Raw genomic sequence first — 22,086 nt, forward strand, 5'->3', positions numbered from 1 at the left:
ATCAGTTCAGCTTTACTGCTATTTTAAGTTGATTTTTTTTTCTAAACACATTAGAGAAAATTTAAAATTGGAGAAAAATTCTGTTTTTATTTTGCAATTTTACAACTTTCTTTAAGTAAATGGTCCATAGTTAAGTAAGTTAGCTGAAAGATAATAAATATGGATGAAACTAGATGATTTTTCAACAGAAAAATGGATCTGACTGGTGGTTTTGCTGAAGGCTGAGCGTCTCTGTTTCTGTAGAGATAACAGATGAAGTTGGTAATGATCTGCACAGCTCTGGATTGTGACCAGTAAATAAAGGTTGTTTAGTTCAGAAACCTCAAAATGACAAAAAGTTCATGATTTACATTTAAATTAAATCCAAGCTGAACCTTTAATTAAGATCTGTTGACTTATATTTGCATAGATGAATCAAAAATAAAGAAAAATGTATTTTACAAAACTTTATTGTACATTTTTAAATAAGCAATTTATGAATAAACTTATGGAGAGTGAGGAGTTTTAATAAATTTATGACACACTTAATTATTTCACAAGTTATTTATTGTCATTTGACACTCTTCACTCTGCATAAAAGTCAGGACATACTGGAGAAGCAGTTTGGCATTAAGATTTGAAAATATAAAAAGCAAGTTTATCCCTCATATAGTTTTAGGGTTAAAAACTACATGAGGGATATAGTTATATATTAATACATTTTAATGTTTCTCTCGATTTTTCTAAAACTTTATTAGTTTGTTCTTAGAAAAATGTATATTTTGAAAACTAAAAAAAAAAACTTTTCCAGTCCTACATTATAAAAAATAAATATAAAATTTTGCTACTTCTCTAAATTATTCTACAAGGATATTAGGGAAAGATTATGAATAAAACATACAGTGCTGTTAACATGACTTTTATTAGAGGTTTAAATTCGTACCGTTTCTTTGCAGGTTTTACAGGTTTAGTTTTACTCCATGTTTGGACCGGAAAATGTCACACCTGGGAACAGTGGCGAATGGCGCCATTTTTGTTATTAATGAGCGTGGCGCGCATGCGCCATGCTGCATAAAAAGATGACTCAGCTTTCACGTGAGCGTTTTTTTAAAAAAAAAAAAAAAAGATGCACCCTGCCGCACTGAGACACAAATTTCTCGGTCTGATACTCATGAACTTTGGGACCTGGATTAAAAAATAGATATTTTCGGATCTCCCCTGGCGCGGAATCCGACTGGACGCCCAGCCTTGTGACTGAAACTTTTGTGGGTCCGACTGAAATGGTGTCGGTGATTACCGAGGCCTAGTTTGAGACCTTGTACTTGATCTACCAGGAGGCCGCCAGAGCGCCACGTTTGAAATCGCTGCATTGGTTATTTGGTAAGTTATTTTTCGTAATCCTTATTCTAAGTTGTTTGTCTTTTTCCACCAATGACGTTATTGAAGCCATTTGTGTGTGTGTGTGTCTAAACAGAGCAGCCCACGAGGAGAGACCCGACCATTGGCGCTGAGCGACGGTTTGTTTGGTGGCTGGCGTCCCTGAAACATATGAGGAGATATAATGGCATCTGGAGGTCATGGATATTCTGCAATCAAGCTGAGGATTCCCTTCAATCAAGCTGAGGATTCCCTTCAATCAAGCTGAGGATTCCCTTCAATCAAGCTGAGGATTCCCTTCAATCAAGCTGAGGACAGCGAGCAGTTGATCGATTATGGATGTACTACAATCAAGCTGAGGATTCCCTTCAATCAAGCTGAGGACAGCGAGCAGTTGATCGATTATGGATGTACTACAATCAAGCTGAGGATTCCCTTCAATCAAGCTGAGGACAGCGAGCAGTTGATCGATTATGGATGTACTACAATCAAGCTGAGGATTCCCTTCAATCAAGTTGAGGATCGCTTCCGTCAAGCTGAGGAAACGCTACAAGGTGCCTGGCGGATCCGCCCAACCCGTCAAAGGTTTGTTAAGTCAAAGAACTGTTCCAATGGCGGGTCCAGAAGACAACTCAGGGTAGGAGCTGTTGCGGGTTTTGCTACGCTGCTGATGCTGTTGAAGGCCAACGCTAGGCCTCTTGGTGGTTTGATTCTCTGCTGAGAGTCAATGAGCTGAGAAGGATTCCGCTGCTATAAATCCTTCTCCTGTTCTTGGGTTTTAGTTATGTTTGAAGTAGTTGCTATGGTCTTGTGACCCATAGAGGTTTAGGTTTAACTAAAATCTGATATAGCCTACATTTTTTTATTTTTTGTACCTACTCAATATTTAGTTTGAAATTTAGGGTTCATACTTTAATAATTTGATAACTCAAACAAATTTACGTTCAATTTAAACATAAAAAACAATTAATTTGCGCCGAAACAACGCGTGGCCTCCTGCAATTTCGTCGTGGGACTTCATTTCTTCTGGATGACAACGGAGAGATGTACTGGAGCTGCAGGTCGGAGGCTACAGAGGTAATGTTCACACTGTAATCCACCATCTCTTATTCACAGGTTTTCAGCTGAAGAGAGGATGGACTGGGACCTGACCTTCAGTGTTTAAGTTTGTTTTTAACCCATTTTTTCCCTCCTAGACTAAGAGACTGGCGGACCTTTTGTTGCAAATAACTTTTTTTCCCTCATAGATAAAGCCACCAAAGGAGCTTCCTGTAGAAACACTCCTGGAGCAGCACTTTCTTTCTCTCTCTCTCTCTCTTTATTCTGTCCTTTCAAATCCCCGGGGGTAGTGACAGATGGCCTTTCATACGGAGCCAACTTCTGGTTCTGCTGGAGGGTTCTTCCTGTTAAAGGGAAGTTTATCCTCTCAACTGTCACTACATGCATACTCAATATGAGGCTTTGATTTAGCTTACTTAATTGGTGCAGTGTTAATTAATTTATTTATTTTTTTGCAAAGTCTTCCTGTTAAAGGGAAGTTTTTCCTCTTTACTGTCACCAGATGGATATTCAGTACAAGTCATGGCTTTAGCTTAACTTTTAACCAATTTACATAATAGGTGCAGTGTTAAACTTATTTTGGAAATTTTTCCTGTTAAAGGGAAGTTTTCACATTCTTAACACGCGAATCCTCAGCAGGAGGCATTGTTTAATCTTATTTATAATGCATTTACATAGTTGGTGCAGTGTTAATTTTATTTTGGAAAGTCTTCCTGTTAAAGGGAAGTTTTTCCTTCCCACTGTCACCAGATGGGATCCTCAGTACAATTCATGACTTTAACTTAACACTGCACCAATTTACATAATTGGTGCAGTGTTAACCCTTTTTTGGAAAGTCTTCCTGTTAAAGGGAAGTTTTTCTTTTCTATTGTCACTACATGCATGTTCATTATGAGGCATTGCCTAACTTACTTGTATAACTTAAAAAATTTAAATTGGTGCAGTGTAAATCCTTATTTTGGAAATTTTTCCTGTTAAAGGGAAGTTTCCCAATTCTTAACATGTGAATCCTCAGCAGGAGGCATTGTTTAATCTTATTTATAATGAATTTACATAATAGGTGCAGTGTTCATTTTATTTTGGAAAGTCTTCCTGTTAAAGGGAAGTCTTTCTTTTTGGAAATCTTCTTGTTAAAGGGAAGTTTTCCAATTCTTAACATGTGAATCCTCAGCAGGAGGCATTGTTTAATCTTATTTATAATGAATTTACATAATAGGTGCCGTGTTAAACTTATTTTGGAAAGTTTTCCTGTTAAAGGGAAGTTTTTACATTCTTGTTAACATGCGAATCCTCAGCAGGAGGCATTGTTTAATCTTATTTATAATGCATTTACATAGTTGGTGCAGTGTTAATTTTATTTTGGAAAGTCTTCCTGTTAAAGGGAAGTTTTTCCTTCCCACTGTCACCAGATGGGATCCTCAGTACAAGTCATGGCTTTAACTTAACTTTGAACCAATTTACATAATTGGTGCAGTGTTAATTTTATTTTGGAAAGTCTTCCTGTTAAAGGGAAGTCTTTCATTTTGGAAAGTCTTCCTGTTAAAGGGAAGTCTTTCTTTTTGGAAAGTCTTCCTGTTAAAGGGAAGTTTTTCCTCTCCACTGTCGCCACATGTATCCTCAACATGAAGGATTGCTTAACTTTTAACCAATGTTTGATGACCGGTTTTTGTTTTTATTTTTTGGAAAGTTTTCCTGTTAAAGGGAAGTCTTTCTTTCTGGAAATCTTCCTGCTAAAGGGAAGTTTTTCCATTCTTTGTTGCCACGTGGATCCTCAGTAGGAGGCATTGCTTAAGCTGACTGACTTGGTCCATTGTTCACTTGTTATGTAAGCTTCACCTTGCATAACTTTTAATCAATGTTTGATAACTGCAGTTTTTTTTTGGGAAATCTTCCTGTTAAAGGGAAGTTTTTCTGTTCTACTGTCACTATATGCATCCTCAGTGTCTGTGGTGGTGGATGATAATTTTGAGCTGATGGTTGAGAATTTAAGGCCTTGTCAACACATGGTATATGGACCTGGAAGACATGGTATATGGACCGGGTAGACATGGTACATGGACCTGGAAGACATGGAAAGCGATCAACAGTTTTTGTTGAGATGGAGTGACGACTCTGAAGGCACCAGATGGCCTCGGACTGTGAAAGGTAAGAGTATGAATTCAGCGCCAGGAAATGTGGTTTGGTACTTCTGGTAGTCACACCTCAGGGCTATGAAGTCATCGGATGAGTTCAAGGAATTTGGTAACAACGGAGTACAACGAAGCACCATGCACAATGCTCCACGCAAGAAAAACACGGTAGGTATAGTGTTTTCAAAGAAAGGTATAGCTTTTTCAAAGAAAGGTATAGCTTTTCAAAGCCCGACCAAAGGGTAAAGGGCTCGGGTTACTCTTCGGGTTTGTGTGTAAACAAACCCTGCAGACGGGTAAGAGGTTACTTGCCTTTCGGTCTTGTTTGTGTGAAAACAAACCTGGCCGACGGGAAAATGGGTAATTACCCTTCGATTGGGTTTGTATGTAAACGAACCTGGTCGACGGGTAAGGGGTTACTTGCCTTTCGGTCTTGCTTGTGTGAAAACAAACCTGGCTGACGGGTAAGAGGTTAGTTACCCTTCGGTCTTGTTTGAGTGAAAATTAACTCGGCCGACGGGTAAATGGTTAATTACCCTTCGGTCAGGTTTGTATGTAAACGAACCTGGTCGACGGGTAAAGGGTTAGTTGCCTTTCGGTCGGGTTTGTGTGTAAACAAATCCGGCCGACGGGTAAAGGGTTAGTTACCCTTCGGTTGGGTTTGTATGAAAACGAACCCGGCCGACGGGTAAAGGGTTAGTTGCCTTTCGGTTGGGTTTGTATGTAAACGAACCTGGTCGACGGGTAAAGGGTTAGTTGCCTTTCGGTCGGGTTTGTGTGTAAACAAATCCGGCCGACGGGTAAAGGGTTAGTTACCCTTCGGTTGGGTTTGTATGAAAACGAACCCGGCCGACGGGTAAAGGGTTAGTTGCCTTTCGGTCGAGTTTGTGTGAAAACGAACCCAGCCGACGGGTAAAGATGTGAAAACTAACTAACCAACCAAACTTGGATTCTCCAGTCAAATATGTTTATTGAATCAATAATCAGAATTACTAAGAAGGTAACGATAAAAACCGACAAGACCAACAACTTATGGGGGAAAAAGTCCTCAAGTGACCCACCCACTCCCCGACTGCTCCTGACAATGACTGATGGAAAAGGCCTTCATCACCCCCCACCGCTGATGGATGACCTCAGTGACCCTGCCATCGAGCTCAGAAGTCTTCCTCAAGAAATGCTTCAGGTATTTTGATATTATTTAGGAGATCTTTTGATTTTTTGAAAAGCGATGATTTCAGAGTTAAACCTGCACCTGTATTGTTGTCTTTCTGTCCTGTTATCCCTTAGGAATCCACCTGGATCATCTGGGTTTTCATGTTGGATTATGACCTTCATCGGACCGCCATCGACTGACGGCAAAAGGCCTTCATCACCCCCCACCGCTGATGGATGACCTCAGTGACCCTGCCATCGAACTCAGAAGTCTTCCTCAAGAAATGCTTCAGGTATTTTGATATTATTTAGGAGATCTTTTGAGTTTTTGAAAAGTGATGGTTTCAGAGTTGATAAAGGGTTTGATCTTAAACCTGCACCTGTATAGTTGTCTTTCTGTCCTGTTGTCCTTTAGGAATCCTCCTGGATCATCTGGTTTTTCATGTTGGATTTCGGCCTTCATCGAACCCCCATCGACCGACAGAAAAGGCCTTCATCGAACCTCCTCGACCCCTGCTGATGGATGATCTCAATTACCCTACCAATCGGAAGTCTTCCTCAAGAAATGCTGCAGGTATTTTGCTGTTTGATATTTGCAAGTGTGAGTTTTTGAAAAAGTGACTATTCATTGAGTTGTTAAAGGGTAAAACCTGCACCCGTCCTGTTGTCATCCTGCCTGTTGTCCTTCAGGAACCTTCCTGGATCATCGTCCCAATGACGATGGAAAAGAACCTCATCGCTTCCTTTCTGATGGATGACCTTAGTGACCCAACCTTCGGGATGAGCAGTCTTCCTCAAGAAATGCTTCAGGTATTTTGCTATTATTTAATAGATCTTTTGAGTTTTTGAAAAGTGATGATTTCATTCTGAGTTGTAAAAGGGTTTTATGTTAAACCTGTCCTGTTGTCTTTCAGGAATCGTTCTGGATCATCTTGTTTTTGTCTCGGATTTCGCCCTTCATCACCCCCCATTGGCTGATGGAGGAAAATGGCTGAAGCTAAAACATTTATCAAAACGACTTCAGTTTGTTTTGGACAATTTTGATCAGAGACTTCATTATTAATTTTTGCTTTTTTGTTTATTATTTTAGATATTCAAAATTTCTTTCAGTGTTGAATGTTTTTTGTTGTTGTTTTTTTTTATTTGAGAATGTGTTTTTGCATCATTATGGTGTTACCATGGTTATGGCATTGATTACGAGAAAGCTTAGACTAGTTAGGATCTGTCTGTGTTTATGCTGCTGTTTGTCATTTTGTGTTTCTACTACATTATTTATATAAACTGTTTTTGTTTTCTCAGTTATTTTTCTTTCCATAGATTCTGCACCTGGTCTGGCATTCTGATTGGCTGTGGTTTCTTCCTGGAGGAGAGCATCGGCTGACATGATGCTGCCATCACCCAACTGTCATCCGTCTCCTGCTGTCAACTTTTCACTTCCATGAACATGGAAAGTTCTCCTGATCAGCTGACCTGTTGTTGTGTCTCTGCTCTGTCTTCTCTCAGCTCCAGTCGGTCGTGGCAGATGGCTGCTGGTACTGAGTCCGGTTCTGGTTCTGCTGGACGTTTCTTCCTGGTAGAGGGGAGTTCTTCTTCTCCACCGTCTCTACATGCATGCTCTGTATGAGGGACTGCTGTAAAGTCAAGGACTCGACACAAGCGATTTGCTGTCGCCCCCTGTTGGTCAGGAGGAGTGAATGCTGTAAGTAATGACTCGATACAATCTGCTGGGTTTTGTTGGGTACAAACTTTATAAACTACTTTAATAAGCAACTGAGCTTATTGTACTAGCAATTGGACTACATGTGACTGAACAAAAATGATTTCAGAGTGCATTGAGACGACATTTGTTGTGAATTGGCAATATATAAAATTGAACTTTCAAACTAACAAATGAGCCCCACCAATAAACAATATAAAAAAACCAAACAAAAACCCCCAACAACCAATATAAGAAAGTTCAAAACCCCAAAAGTAGATACCAAAATGTTCAAAACCCCAAAAGTAGATACCAAAATGTTCAAAACCCCAAAAGTAGATACCAAAATGTTCAAAACCCCAAAAGTAGATACCAAAATGTTCAAAACCCCAAAAGTAGATACCAAAATGTTCAAAACCCCAAAAGTAGATACCAAAATGTTCAAAACCCCAAAAGTAGATGCCAAAATGTTCACATCGTATAATTATAACGTTAATTCACAACAATGTTGTTGTCAAGGCATTTAAAAAAAATCATTTCAATTTAATCAGATTACTGTAGATCCAAGTTACCAATTCATTAGGTTCAGTTAATTATAAAGTGGTTTAAAGAGTTCATACCAAACGAAACCCAGCAGATTGTATCGAGTCATTACTTACAGCATTCACTCCTCCTGACCAGCAGGGGGCGACAGCAAATTGTTTGTGTCGAGTTGTTGACTTTACAGCAGTCCCTCATACAGGGCATGCATGTTGTGACAGTGGAGAAGAAGAACTCCCCTCTACCAGGAAGAAACCTCCAGCAGAACCAGAACCGGACTCAGTACCAGCAGCCATCTGCCACGACCGACTGGACCTGGGAGAAGACAGAGCAGAGACACAACAACAGGTCAGCTGATCAGGAGAACTTTCCATGTTCATGGAAGTGAAAAGTTGACAGCAGGTGACGGATGACAGTTGGGTGATGGCAGCATCATGTCAGCCGATGCCCTCCTCCAGGAAGAAACCACAGCCAATCAGAACGCCAGACCAGGTGCAGAATCTACGGAAAGAAAAATAACTGAGAAAACAAAACGTTTAGTTTCTAACTAAACTTCTAGTTTAGTTAGAAACTCCAGAGCGCCACCTTCTGGCCTCTCCCCAGATCAGTTCAGGTCAGAGAATGGAACTGTTTCTGGTTTTGTTTTTTCCTCTCCGTGGGCTGCTACCTTATCGTGGTGGAGAGGTTTGAGTGTCCCAGTGATCCTAGAGCTGTCAGAGGCTTCACGCCTCTAGTTGGGTCGGCTTTGCTGGGGCAAACGGGTCCTAGGTGAGGGATCGGACCAAGAGCAGCCCAAAGATCGCTTAAAAATGTAAACGCAGAATGTTCCTGTTTAGAGATGGTGATATAGACAGGGTTCCCGCTTAGAGCTACAGACATAAGTCAAGGTTTCTCCCTGTGTTTTATCAGCAGAAGGTTCTTCAAAGAATTGTTGACTTGTTTCTATAAGTCAGAGTGATGTCAGCACACTTAAAGCCGCCATTTTGTTTGACGTGCGTTAAATATTGTTGTTTTTAAACTAGAGCAGATTGAAGAGGCTCAAGGTTTTGAAAATTATGTGGAAATGCTATTTAGATATTTTCTGAAGCTGCAATAGTGAACACAAATTTTTTTTCGTGCTTTAGGTGCAACATAAGGACTGTTAAACTAAATATTCATGGGCCTTTATGTATATTTAAATCTGTAAGTACAGTTGCAATCTTGTGTAGCTCAAGTAAATTTCTGGACTCAGTTACTGTTTATAAAACTTGCTGAGATTGTTATGTAATTACGGTGTTCTTTACCAAACCTTTTATCTTTATTGGTATGTCTGTCATCTCAAAAACAATAAAAATGTTAGCAAGAACAGTTAAGCATTTCTGGAACATTGAATTTCTTCTTCACTGATAAGGATGGTGTCTTATAATGCCAACAAAATGAAATATGTTGTAACAGGATATGGTGTTGGAATAACAAGCTGTTCCATTGTAGCCATTTTTATTGGTCTTTTTATTGATGTTTTAAAGTTTCATTGCCTTTAAAACATTCCTGGAAAGTGACCGCTGAATCATCCCGTAATTTGGACATAGATTTGATGTTGCTTTGAATTTCTGTACCTGCTGGGGCAAAGTGGGTTTTTCCAGAAATTTGTTTGCGTCCAACTTAGTTTTCAGAAGAAATGTGAAAAAAAAAAGTTTTGCCTTTCTTGAGAAACTTGTTGCTTTATGGTCGTTTAGTCCGACCATAAAGTAGGGATTTTGCAACCAATAAAATTCCTTCTGGAAATTTCAGATTTTAGCAGAACTAATGGAGACCAGCAACTGTTTTCTGCAACAACCTTCAAACTTAAACTCTTATCTTAAAGTTTTACCTCATCGTGGAAATGAATGTCATTGATTTGATGCTTTTAATGATTTATTTGAACCAAATGGCATTGATACACAACACAAAGTTTGACAATTTGAGTGCACCTTATAAGAGTAAAATGTTTAAAATTTTACACAAGGCTCCACTAATTGTTGGTGAATTGTCTTTTAGCAAGTGGCATCTGAATCCCAAACTTTGTTGTCTGATATTTGAGCACTCATCTTGTCTAAACTGGTAGAGATCCTGCGTTCAAACCTAGTTGAGGTTACTTTGAAGGAACTTTGATCAAAACTGGTTTTGTGGATATATTTGGCTGCCATTAATTCAAATAGATTGGAAAAAATTAAATTTCTACTGCCTGAATGTAACTTATTTAAAAAATATTTGTTTACAGATTTGAAACGGTCACCATGTCATGACTAGCAAAAAAAAAAAAAAATCAAGTTACTCTGCCTTCTCCTAGGGTTAACTGGAAACAACCAATCAGAGCCAGGAGGCGGGGCTTAGCGCTGTAAATCACCTAGCATAGCCTAAAGCTAGTTGGCATGTCCACTGATGATGGCAGAAAAACAATTTTTCTGTAACTGTAAGTTGTTTCTTCACCATTGGCACATTTGGAATCAAATACAGGAGGTTGATTGACAGCGTTAAGACCCGCCTCCTGACTCTGATTGTCTATTTTTGTTTGGGTGCAGTGGATTTCTTCTACTAGCTCTGGGAGATTGAGATTATCTCATAAACTATCATTAAATGGTGACAGCTTAACAGATATTTTAAAAACATACAGTACATACTGCAGCTTTAACACAAAACTGGACTAAAGCCAATGAGACTATTATTTGATGACTGTATCCTTCAGTAAGGAATCTTGAACTTTCATGCTGTCTGCTGGACTATGACTGTGGTGGTGTAAATAAATGGAAAGCCGAGCCAAATTTGGTAAATCTCTTTGCTAGCATGTCCTGTGAACTGGAAAGCTGTTTCTAAGTCGTTGCAGTGAGGAAAACAAGATTTTTCTGTATTCTATTTTTCTTACTGCTAAAGTTTAAATAACAGATTTAATTCCTGCACTTCTGAGTATTCATTCTTCCATGCCTTGGCTACACATGAATATATTACATAATACATGGTCACACATTGTAGCCTTCCTTGTAGCTGGTCGTAGCACTTGCTTCCCCTGATCTCCACTCTGTATCTGCTGTTTGCTTCACTGTGAACATTGCCCTTATTAATCAAGCTGCTTGGCAGGTGAGTGTGAAGAATCGGTAGTTAACAGTCTGGAGGAAGAGGAGGATGGGAACGTGCAGGTGCATGAGTGTGTATGCACGTGTGAGTGGTGATGGTATAGAGCGAGCCAGATGTTGCTCAGCATCTAGTGACCCACGGCTGGCTGAGCAGGGATAATTGCAGGTACCAGCCTTTCCCCGTCGTCTTAATGTGAACTTATGGCATAATGGAAGCTGCTTTTTCAACAGGGGAAGGAAAGGGAAAGAGAGAGGAGGAAATTAACCTGTTGAAAACCCGGTGGGTTACGCTTCGACCCGATAACAGTCCATCCTTCCACTGTCGATGCCTAAACTGGCTAACACCATTAACTAGGATAATCGTAGAGATTCACACTACAAACCCCACTGGTTCAAGTGATTGAGTGTGGAAAAAAACCCTTAAAGAATTAATATTAGTAATAAGAGTAACAGAGTTTACTACTAAAGTTGTGAGTGGGCATCTCGAAATCTTAACTGTGGGTAGTCGGAGTTGCCCCATTTTCCGAGTGGAAGTTTGACTTGAGTGCAAATTGAATGCAGTAAGCTACACAGGTACATTGTACCTCTCCATGTTGATTAATTTAAAACATATTGAGTATTTCCTTTTGTTTGTTTTATTTGAAAATTCTAAAGTTTAAATGTTTTGTTCTGTATTCAAAAAAGCACATATATAGAGATCCTAAACCTTTGAGATGCTACATTAGCTAAGCAAATAACTAGCTAGCTTGCAGGTTTAGTAGCTTCATAGCTAGATGACATAGTCATCTATCTAGCTCATCTACCTAGACTAGCATTTTTAGCTTGTGAAAATGCTAGTCAGACAAACAAATTTTACCTAGGTAGATAGTGAACATGCAACTGAATAGGTTGGTGGCTATTAAGTTAACGAGATAATTACCTAGCTAGCTTAAAACAAGAACTCCAAAATTTGGCTGACTTGCCACATAGATTCTTGGCTTAAATGTGAAGTAGCTAGAGTATTAGCTAAATAAACTGCTAGCTTGCTAGCTAGGTAGCAACTAAACTAAGCACTTGATCATCTATCTAGATAGCTAAACAAATGGTTAGGTTGTAAGCCAAACTAATTTTAGATAGGTAGAGAGTGAAAAGGCAACTGTTTAGGTTGGTAGATAGTTAGCTAACCAGATTACCTGGGTAGCTAGCTCAACAAATATATGTCAAGCTAACAGATATCTAGTTGCTTAGCTAGACAAATGAATAGACAGATAGATGAGACACAAAGATATCAAGTATTAAAATACTTTAAAGACATAGAAGTGTCATCCAGTAATTCTCAACATCCAGTTCACTTTTGCAGCCAATTAGCCTCAACACTAATTTACACCTAGCATGTCTCTGAAAAGTAGGAAAAAAAAAACAGGAGGGGGTGAGGAAGGTGTCAGAAGGAGCGTTCAACCTGAAAATGATAACTGTTGGTGTTGGGATTGAACTCATTTACATTTTGAAGCAAACTCATGGCTAAGCAACACCAAAAGTGCCAGTTTATTATTAAGTATCTTTATTGGACCTTAGATAATAGTCCAAGACAATGATTCAATTAAAGGTGAGCTGAATAACTGAAAGATGTTAAAAGAAAATACATTAACTCAATGTCTTCATCAAGCTTCTGGCTACTATCTGTCAGATTTTCTCCCTGTGATGAAAGAGCTGGAATGCATCCATCAGTCATAGAATAATAAAAGAAATGACCTTGATAGATTTGTGTGAAATAAGATACGAACGTCGCCTTGACTGAGAATGACAGCTGATTGACAGTTGTTAAATAACAGCAGGGCTTGGAAACCTAGTTATGACTCTGATTCCCACTTAAAATCTGATGTTAAAGTCTTAAAAATAACATTTATAATACTTTATAATAACTCACAATTCTGCTGTCTAGATTAGCACAACCAGGAGTCCTTTGGGTTGCTCTCCAAAAGCATATAAAAATGGTTTGTGCAACTGATAAGGATGGTTTATTTAGCACAGCAACATGGGTGAAGACACTTCAAACTTAAATGTGTTGGGGAAATTAGAAACTCAATGTTCCTTGGTAGATATTGGAGATCAGAGATCTTCTGTCCTGTTCAGCAGGACTTTGAATCTATATACTCTAAATCAATCAGATCAGTATGTTGAACTTTATTCGGTTTCCTCTTTTGTTTCTGTTTTCTTTTTTAGTTTTTGTTTAATTTTTTATTGAGTTAGACCTTCAAAAGTAATTAACTTGGTTGAAGAAAGCAGATGGTAAGGTTTAAAGAGACTCCCCAGGGTAGCTTTTTGCCTTTTCTGGAACAGGAAATGCATTGTCGGGTTGAAAAGATGCTAAGTTTAAAAATATTTAATGGTTTACGCTTTAACCCAGACATTTTTGTAGTACTTCTTATGAACATCAATTTAAAGCTACAGTCAGCTGGGTGTAGGGTCTTAGTGCTGTCAATCAACATGTGTACTCGTTGCTAAATGTACTAATGGCCGAGAAACAACTTACCGTTGGAGAAAAATTGTTCATCCGCCGACATCGGTGGCTATGCTAACTAGCATTAGCATTCATGATAAGCTGTGCTAGCTGGAGAAAAACAGTTTATCCGCTGACATCGGTGGCTATGCTAACTAGCATTAGCATTCATGATGGGCTGTGCTAGCTGCAGCGTGGCAGAGAGCAAAGGGGGAACATGAAGGAGGCATGTGCAGCGCCACACGGAGTGGTGACTGACAACGCTGATTGGTAATTTCCAGTTAGCTCCGGGAGAAACTAGTTGAGCTTGTTTTTTTTCACAGATTTTCTGTCTCATGCCAAACTGTCACAATATATTCACAGAGCTGACTATTGCTGATGCAAGGAGCGGCCATATTGGATCTCAATGTCGGTATGTTAAAGATTCTCCGGCTTTTTGAGCGGGAAGTCTGACTTAGGGGAGTGTTTCGGTTGATTTTTCCAACTCAGAAGTCAGAATTACTACATTATAAACCTATAATCGTCTACTTTAAATGCGTGTAAAGTATATTATTTTTTGTGGACAAGGATTTGGTTTTTGGGATATAATTACTGTCTTTTCACAGTTCTAGAAGTTGTAGTTTCCTTTTATTTGGTTCTAACTTGATTCTGTGAAGGAGGTTTTCTCTATAATATTACCAGAACCCTATTCTTTATAAATGTATTTACTGGATGTAAACAAATGCTTCAGTGCATATAAACAAAAGGCAAAACTTACAGAAAATAATTCAGGTTTTGTCTGTGTGGGGTTGGTAATTCATATGTAGTTTGAGTTCACATGATGGAAAAAATAAGAAAATGCATCATAATTATTGATGTATTTTTGTGAAACCAATAGAAAATAGAAATAAACTCACCAGAATAATAGTTAAAGTGACTTGGTGAAAATTGTGATATTTTGGAGATGTGGACTAAATATGGAGAAATAATTGAAACTCCTGCATGTGAAGCCTTTAATCCTGCTGTAAAAAATCTGTCATAAACAGCTTTATTCTCACCCGAACATCGGATCTTGACGTCAACAATCGTTATGAAACAAATTTCCAAGATGTCCCACATGTCATAACTCCTAGAAAGTCTGGGTCATGCAGCACGAGTCAAGAAATAAAAAAAGTAAGAATCCTGCTGTTAAATCTGTCTACACAAGCTTTAAAAGTGGTTAACATTTAAACGCCAGTACAGTAAATCCATTGAGCAACGATTTTCAGGATTCTTTTATGGCTTCCTTTTAGTGACTTATCACCTTTAACAGGCAGTTTCACATTTCAAAGGTGCAACAATTATGTAGTAATTTACAAAGACATGACCACTCCTCTACATGTCACTTATTTACGGTAATAAAAGGTGACCTAAGTAAATGACAACATGTCGTAACTGGTTTCACTTGTCTTGGGTTTTGTCTTACCCAACTTTTTTAATCTTTTTAAGGTGGCTGCTTATCAGTGTTACAGGAAGGAGCCTCATTATCAGCAGTACTTTCCCTGACTTTGACTTTCTTGAAAGATTGTTCCAGTCTTTATAAGGAACGCTGTCCATTCCTGTTCCAGTCCTCCAGGAGTAAAGATGGGCTGTAGACGCACAGACTGCCTCTCTCGGCCTCTGTCGAACCTTTTTGAAAAACTTGGCTCCACAGTTGGCTCCTATCCGCTTTATTTCTTCGTCATTCCTGTCTTAATCACAGCGTCTCTTAGTGGGGGGTTTGTTTTTCTCAAAGACAGAGAAGACAATGATCTTGAGCGCCAGTTTACCCCCAAGAAAGGGCCCTCAAAGGCAACGAGGGCTTTTGTTAGGGAGAACTTTCCGTACAATACCTCCATGTTTTCTGAGAACCGCTTGTACGACAAGGGGAACTTTGCATCCCTCATTGCTGTCTCAAAGAACAGCAACAATATTTTGGAAAGCCCCGCCTCTGAGGACATCGTCAGACTAAACGAGAAGATCCTGGACATTTCTGTGGACAGAAAGGGGCTGGGATTCAGCCAGGTGTGTGCCAAAGCCAATGGAAAGTGCTTCTCAAACATCATCCTGGAACTCATCGGTGGCAATGAAACCGGCATCACCTACCCAGAACACAACCACGGGTCCGGTTTAGTCTTCCTGGGCTCTGCTCTTGGTGGAGTGGTAACAGATGCTAACAGCACCATCCAGAGGGCTCAAGCTGTGAAGCTCTACTACTATTTAAACAGCCAAGAAACTGCAGCCAAGGCCTCGAAGTTATGGCTGAGAGAATTTAAAGCTCTGCTGTCGGACGAGATGGACAGGAAAAACATTGACGTATGTGTCACTGCCATTTTATTTTATTTGTGTAGTCAAAAAATGTCATATCCACACCTTTATTTTAAATGGGATTAGAAACATTAGTTAAATATATGAATCTAAAAGATTTGAAATGTGTTCAATTTCACAACTGCCAAACATGTACAATTAGCAAATCACATAAAGGGGACCTGTTATACAACATTAGGATTTCATACATTTTTGTAACTCCATTTGGGTCTCAATTGCTTCTAAAAACAGTTCAAACACTCAAAAAAACAAAACAACTGCTTTTTTTGGCAATAACTTAATGTTTTTGGGTGTCTGGAAAATTAGCTGTTAGAAAAAACCTCCTGATAAGTCGCATTCAACAGGCATTGCAGAGTTACCTTAAAACCCCAACTCAGCCCATCCTGTTACCTAGCAACCCCCGCAGAGTTCCAGCATATTTGGTCAGCAGGTTTTGCCTCTGTATGCGCTGTACAATGGCTGCTGGAAAAGACAATCATTTTGGTGTTGACTTATCATCCAGAAACCACTTTCTGCATTCGTGTTGGTTGTGCAGGAGGCTCCGCTTCTGCTTTTCAAAGCTGTACAGATGTATAATTGCACATCCATGCAGCCATTTTCATGTGTGAGTGTAAACGTTGAGTTGGGGGTCGTGGCCAGCAGCAGCTTATTTGGACTTAAAGTGACAAGACGGCCTAAAAATGCTCATTGTGAAAGAAGCTCAAAATAAGCAGAACTGAGCAGAACAAAATCTCATTATCAAAAATGATTTTGTGCAAAAAAGCACACAAAGACCCTCCTCACATTTCCCAAAAACCTTTTGACGATCTTCAAGACAGTAGAGTCATTGTCATTGGAATTCAAAATTGTTGATGCTTTGTGCTAAACTGAAATATCTTTTATATTTTTTGTATAGATTCAACTAGAAACAGAAGAAAAAATTCTGTTTTAGTTTCAGTTCTTTGCTGTTCTGATTTCTTTTGGCTTAAACTGGACAATGTGCTATTACAAGTAAAAAGGAGCCAAAGTCCAAGGAAGAATATGGAAAATAAACCCTTTAAATCTAAATTGATAATATTAAAACAGTTTAAATGTAAGATATTTTAACAGTTCGTAAACTGTGCTCTTGCTTTTTGTGAGAAAAACATGAACAGTTACCGTATGCTAAGAGGCATAGAGGTGTATTTCCACATAAATTGTTCTTTGTTTTTGAAAATCTCTTGCAATCCAAACCATGTTGCCACTGCGGTGAAGCTTAACATGATTTTCTTTCTGCTGTGCTGCTTTGCAGGTCTCTTACTACACCTCTAAATCCAAGCAGGAGGAGATCGACAGCCACACCGTAGATGGATTCCCTTTATTCCTCATCACTTACGCCTGCGCTATAAGCTTGTCTGTGATATCCTGCCTGAGGTAAGGAGTGATCAACGGCTGCCACGCAGAGTCAAACGCAGGACACAGAGAGCTGTTATTTATCAGTTTGAGCGATGAAAGAGTGACACACACAGGAAACGCTGCATAATTTCTGACTTAATGGGCTCAAAGATGAGTTGCTATTAATAAAAACACTTAATGTTAGTGTGTACGTGCAAGGGGGAAAATTAAAACGCAAGACAAAAAGTTTAATTTTTGCAAAATTCATAATTTCTTTTATTTTTATTATTTAATTTGTAAATTGTTGCAGAAGTTTCACATAAAGTAATATATTTTTTTTTTACTTGAAATGTTTTGATATCCAGAGATTTCTAAAAATGTAACTTTTATTTTAAAAAATATTTTCTTTTTACATATTTGTTGAAACTGTCATTATGTTGTGACAGTATGTTATGAGACAGATAATAATTGAGCTCCTCTGTCTTCTCCCAGTGCTAATTAGAAACAACCAATCAGAGTCATTAGTGCTGTCAATCACTGCTCATGCTAGCTATGCTACAACTAGCATTGCCTGTTGAGAATCCTAGGCTACTTAATATGGCCATGGTTTTCCTGTATCTGTAAGTTGTTTTTTGGCAATTAGCATATCTACAAGCGAGTACCCAAGGTTGATTGACAGCGTTAAGACCCTCTTCCTGGCTTTGATTGGTTGTCGGGAGCAGCAGACAGCAGTAGGAGCTCATACCGGAGATTAATGTTTTCACAGATTATCTGTCTCATAACAAATTCACGACATGGTAAAAAAAAAATTTACTCTTTATGTAAGTTACATACTGCAAGTTTAATAAAATAATATATAAAACAAATAATTGTTTAACCTCCCTGGCAGATCGGACCATGTCAGGAACAAAATGTGGGTGGCTGTTTTTGGCGTTTTAACCTCTGGGCTGGCAGTCGTCTCCTCTTTCGGCTTGCTGCTTTACATCGGAGTGCCGTTTGTCATAACTGTGGCCAACTCTCCTTTTTTAATACTCGGTGAGGAAGCAAAACAACATCTTTCTAATTCAACATCATTTGAGCAGATGCTAAAACAAGCATGTTATTTTTATTTTTCCTAGGAATTGGCCTGAACAACATGTTCATCATGGTGTCCGACTGGCAGCACACCCACGTGAACGACCCCGTACCGAAGCGGATGGGTCACACCTACAAAGAAGCGGTGATGTCCATCACCATCACCGCCTTGACGGACGTCCCCAAGTTCTTCATCGGCGTCATGTCCGACTTCCCGTCAGTGCAGTCCTTCTGTCTGTACACCGCCACCTCCATCATATTCTGCTACGTCTACACCATCACCTTCTTCGGCGCCTTCGTGGCTTTAAACGGCAGGCGAGAGGCTAGCAACCGGCACTGGCTAACCTGCATGAAAGTACCATCACAGAAGTCAGCGAACCAGACGGAGATGTACAACATCTGCTGCGTGGGAGGAAGCTACGATAAGTTCACAGGAGCGGAGAAAAAACAACCAGCGAGTAATTTCTTTAAGGATTACTACGGACCTTGTTTGATGAAACCGTGGGTTAAAGGCGTGGTAGTCTTTATTTATCTGGCGTATTTAGCTACAAGCGTGTTTGGATGTTGCCATATGCAGCAGGGAATTGAACTTTATGATCTGGCAGCTGATGACTCTCATGTTACGAAATTCAACATTAAAGACAGGCAGTATTTTTATGATTATGGCCCATCTGTCATGGTCATTGTAAAAGGGAAATTGGCGTACTGGGATAAGGATAAAAGATCTCAACTTCAGGCATGCATAGAAGACTTTAAAGAGCTCCACTTCATTGATAGAGACGTCTACACATCTTGGTTGGACTCTTACTTGTCCTATGGTCAAGAGAAACATCTAAACCTTGATGATAAGGATGTTTTTCTCTCAAATCTGCCTCCATTTTTTGATTTATATCCATTTTTTAAGCAAGATGTGAACCAGACCGGAGATGCCATCCATGCGTCCCGGTTTTTCATCCAAACTGTGAATATTACTAAAGCCAGCGAGGAAATTGAAATGCTCAAAATCCTCAAATCTACTGTAGGCAGATGCCAGGCAGCGTCTTTATTGGTCTACAACCACGAGTTCATCTACTTTGACCAGTATGACGTTGTGGTGAAGAGCACCATTAAAAACGTCGGGGTTATCACGGCTGTGATGTTGGTCGTCTCTCTCCTGCTGATTCCCAACCCGGTCTGCTCCTTGTTGGTCACTTGTTCGATCGGTTCAGTCACTGCTGGGGTCAATGGGTTCATGGCTCTTTGGGACATCAGTCTGGACTCCATATCCATGATCGTCTTCACCGTCTGCATCGGATTCACCGTGGACTTCTCCGCTCACGTGTCCTACGCCTTTGTCTCCAGTGAGAAGCCCCGTCCTGAAGACAAGGCAGTGGACGCTCTGTCCAGTCTGGGTTACCCCATCATGCAAGGCGCCCTGTCCACAGTTTTAGGGGTGTCGGTGTTGTCCATGTCTGAATTTCACACCTTCAGGATCTTCTTCAAGATTTTTTTCCTGGTTATGTTTATTGGGATGGTTCATGGCCTTGTTTTTATGCCGGTATTCCTGACAGCCGGTACATGCAGCTCAGATGAAGACGAAAAGCATGAGGAAGATTTAAAATCCAGTAAATTTTGACCACTGGAGGGATAGTTGGAACATTTTAGGCTCAAAGGTTTTGAATTTTATAGACCACAATGACTGAATGTACATATACTTTAAGTTATTTTCATTTGTTGTCTGGAATTAATAATGTATTTTCCAGTATTGTAAACAAATGTTATGGCATTTGATTTTGTGTTTCTGAGGTTTATGTATTTGCAAAATAAATAAAAAAGGCTAACTATTTCAACTGTTTCAGATTTACCCAACAACAGTCCATCACAAGGTCAACGCAGAACCACTGAGAACCATTAAACACACACAAACCTTAGTGATTTAAAAATGATTGAACAGGTTTTAATACCAGGCAAAGATAACCTGAGCAAATACAAAAATGCAGTTTACGTTTACGAAAAATCTATAAAATGTAACTATACCCTAAATACAGGTGTATTTGTTCCATACTTAGTGTTAACAAGTGTGTTTGTATTGCATCAATTCGCAACACGTAATTTTAAGAGACTTTACAAGAAAAAAGTCGATTAAATCCAAGCATAAAACCAATCCAATTGATCGTATTTATCAAAACATTCAGTCAAGCTGAGTTTATTATTGAAATTGGTTAAAAAGTTTCAAATATGGCCATTTATGACAATGATTTGGCTTGAAATCACTTTTTTGTTGTTAATTATTATTGTCTGTTTGGATCAGTGTATCCTGTTAAGGATATGGAAGTGTTTAGACGAGGTTTCAGTAGAGTTGTTGACTCGGTGGTTTAACAACATTGTAAAGAGTGAGAAGATTCCTGGGTATTCTGGTGACGATTTTTAAGGATGAGACTCTTATTTTTGAAGAATCTTGATCTGTCCAGCTAGAAGCACAAAAGCTGAAGCAGACAGTCTGAATCTATGAAACCTGTCATGTAGGTTGTTCAAAGCAGCTGCCCAAACAGCTGTACTCAAAGAAATCAAACACAAACCAGGGATACAGCTTGACATAGTTTGGTAAACAAAAGCCAAGAGATCTTCCAGGTCTGACTTGCGATATCTTCCATCTTTCAACGGAGCACTTGGGTCGACTCTGGGCTCTGCCACCCTCCGTCACGCCTGTCTTCTCTCACCACTGGACGAGATGCTTCTGGTCCACACAGCGTGACGTGACGGGCCCAAACACCCCAAGGAGAAAAGGAAGACGGATGAAATTTAAGAGCTGAACCTAGGAAGCAAAAAAGAATGACAATGAGGAGAACAGCTTGTTTTATCAAACTCTGATTAATTCAGCAGACATGTTTAATGTCAATTTTATTTGTATCTTGGGTAGTAAATTACATTAAATAATTACATTTATACACCACTTCATGAAAAACTACACCCCAAATCTTTGCTTAATACTTTAATACTTAGCTTTCACTAAAAGGAGACCATCTCTCAACTTAATATTAAAGTTGTCAATGAATTCAATTGTCAAAATGCAGTAAGAAAGGAAAAAATAAACGCCTATTTTCGGTTCAATGACTGAAATTGTTCAAGGAAGTGGCAAACTTCTTCTCTAACTTATGCTAGCAGCTAGCTAATGTAGCGCTAAAGTTAGCTTTTAAAGTAATAGAAACGATTACTTGGAAACAAAACTGAAGTTATTATTTTTGGACCTAAAGCGGAACAATCTAGAGTCAATGCTTCAGTTATTACAATTAAAAACCAGCGATCAGCCCGAAACCTGGGAGTAGTGATGGACTCTGACCTGAACCTCCAGAGCCACATAAAGACAGTTACAAAGTCGGCCTTCTATCACCTGAAGAACATTTCCAGGATTAAAAGACTAATGTCTCAGCCAGATCTAGAGAAACTCATCCATGCGTTCGTCTTCAGTCATATTGATTATTGCAACAGCGTCTTCACAGGTCTGTCCAACAAATCAATCAAACAGCTGCAGCTGATCCAGAATGCTGCTGCTGGCGTTCTCACTAAAACCAGGAAGATAGAGCACATAACACCAGTTTTAAAGTCCCTCCACTGGCTCCCTGTAGCTCAAAGAATAGACTTTAAAATACTGTTGTTAGTTTATAAATCACTGAACGGCTTAGCACCACAATACATTAAAGATCTGCTTTTATTGTGTCAACCTTCCAGAACCTCTCAGGTCTTCTGGTTCTGGTTCTGCTCTGCATCCCCAGAACCAGAACCAAATGAGGAGAAGCAGCTTTCAGCATCTATGCACCACAAATTTGGAACAAACTTCCAGAAAACTGTAAAACA

At 39.3% G+C, this 22,086-nt stretch overlaps 1 protein-coding gene and 1 long non-coding RNA gene across 2 annotated transcripts; both read left to right on the forward strand.

Annotated features, from left to right (window-relative positions):
* The first annotated feature begins 4,999 nt into the window (after positions 1-4,999).
* LOC111606265 lies at positions 5,000-6,740 on the forward strand. Its single transcript, XR_002752004.1, has 5 exons — positions 5,000-5,727; positions 5,832-5,989; positions 6,112-6,270; positions 6,387-6,506; positions 6,611-6,740. It is a non-coding gene; the product is annotated as an uncharacterized LOC111606265 (long non-coding RNA).
* An 8,351-nt stretch (positions 6,741-15,091) lies between these two features.
* ptchd3 (patched domain containing 3) lies at positions 15,092-20,077 on the forward strand. The gene is made up of 4 exons (XM_005805742.2): positions 15,092-15,813; positions 17,096-17,217; positions 18,068-18,213; positions 18,297-20,077. The coding sequence occupies exons 1-4, from the start codon at positions 15,103-15,105 to the stop codon at positions 19,865-19,867; spliced, it is 2,550 nt and encodes an 849-aa protein (XP_005805799.1). The 5' UTR covers positions 15,092-15,102; the 3' UTR covers positions 19,868-20,077.
* Positions 20,078-22,086: the final 2,009 nt, after the last annotated feature.

This window comes from Xiphophorus maculatus, chromosome 21 (assembly GCF_002775205.1).
Source record: "Xiphophorus maculatus strain JP 163 A chromosome 21, X_maculatus-5.0-male, whole genome shotgun sequence".
Lineage (NCBI taxonomy): Eukaryota > Metazoa > Chordata > Actinopteri > Cyprinodontiformes > Poeciliidae > Xiphophorus > Xiphophorus maculatus.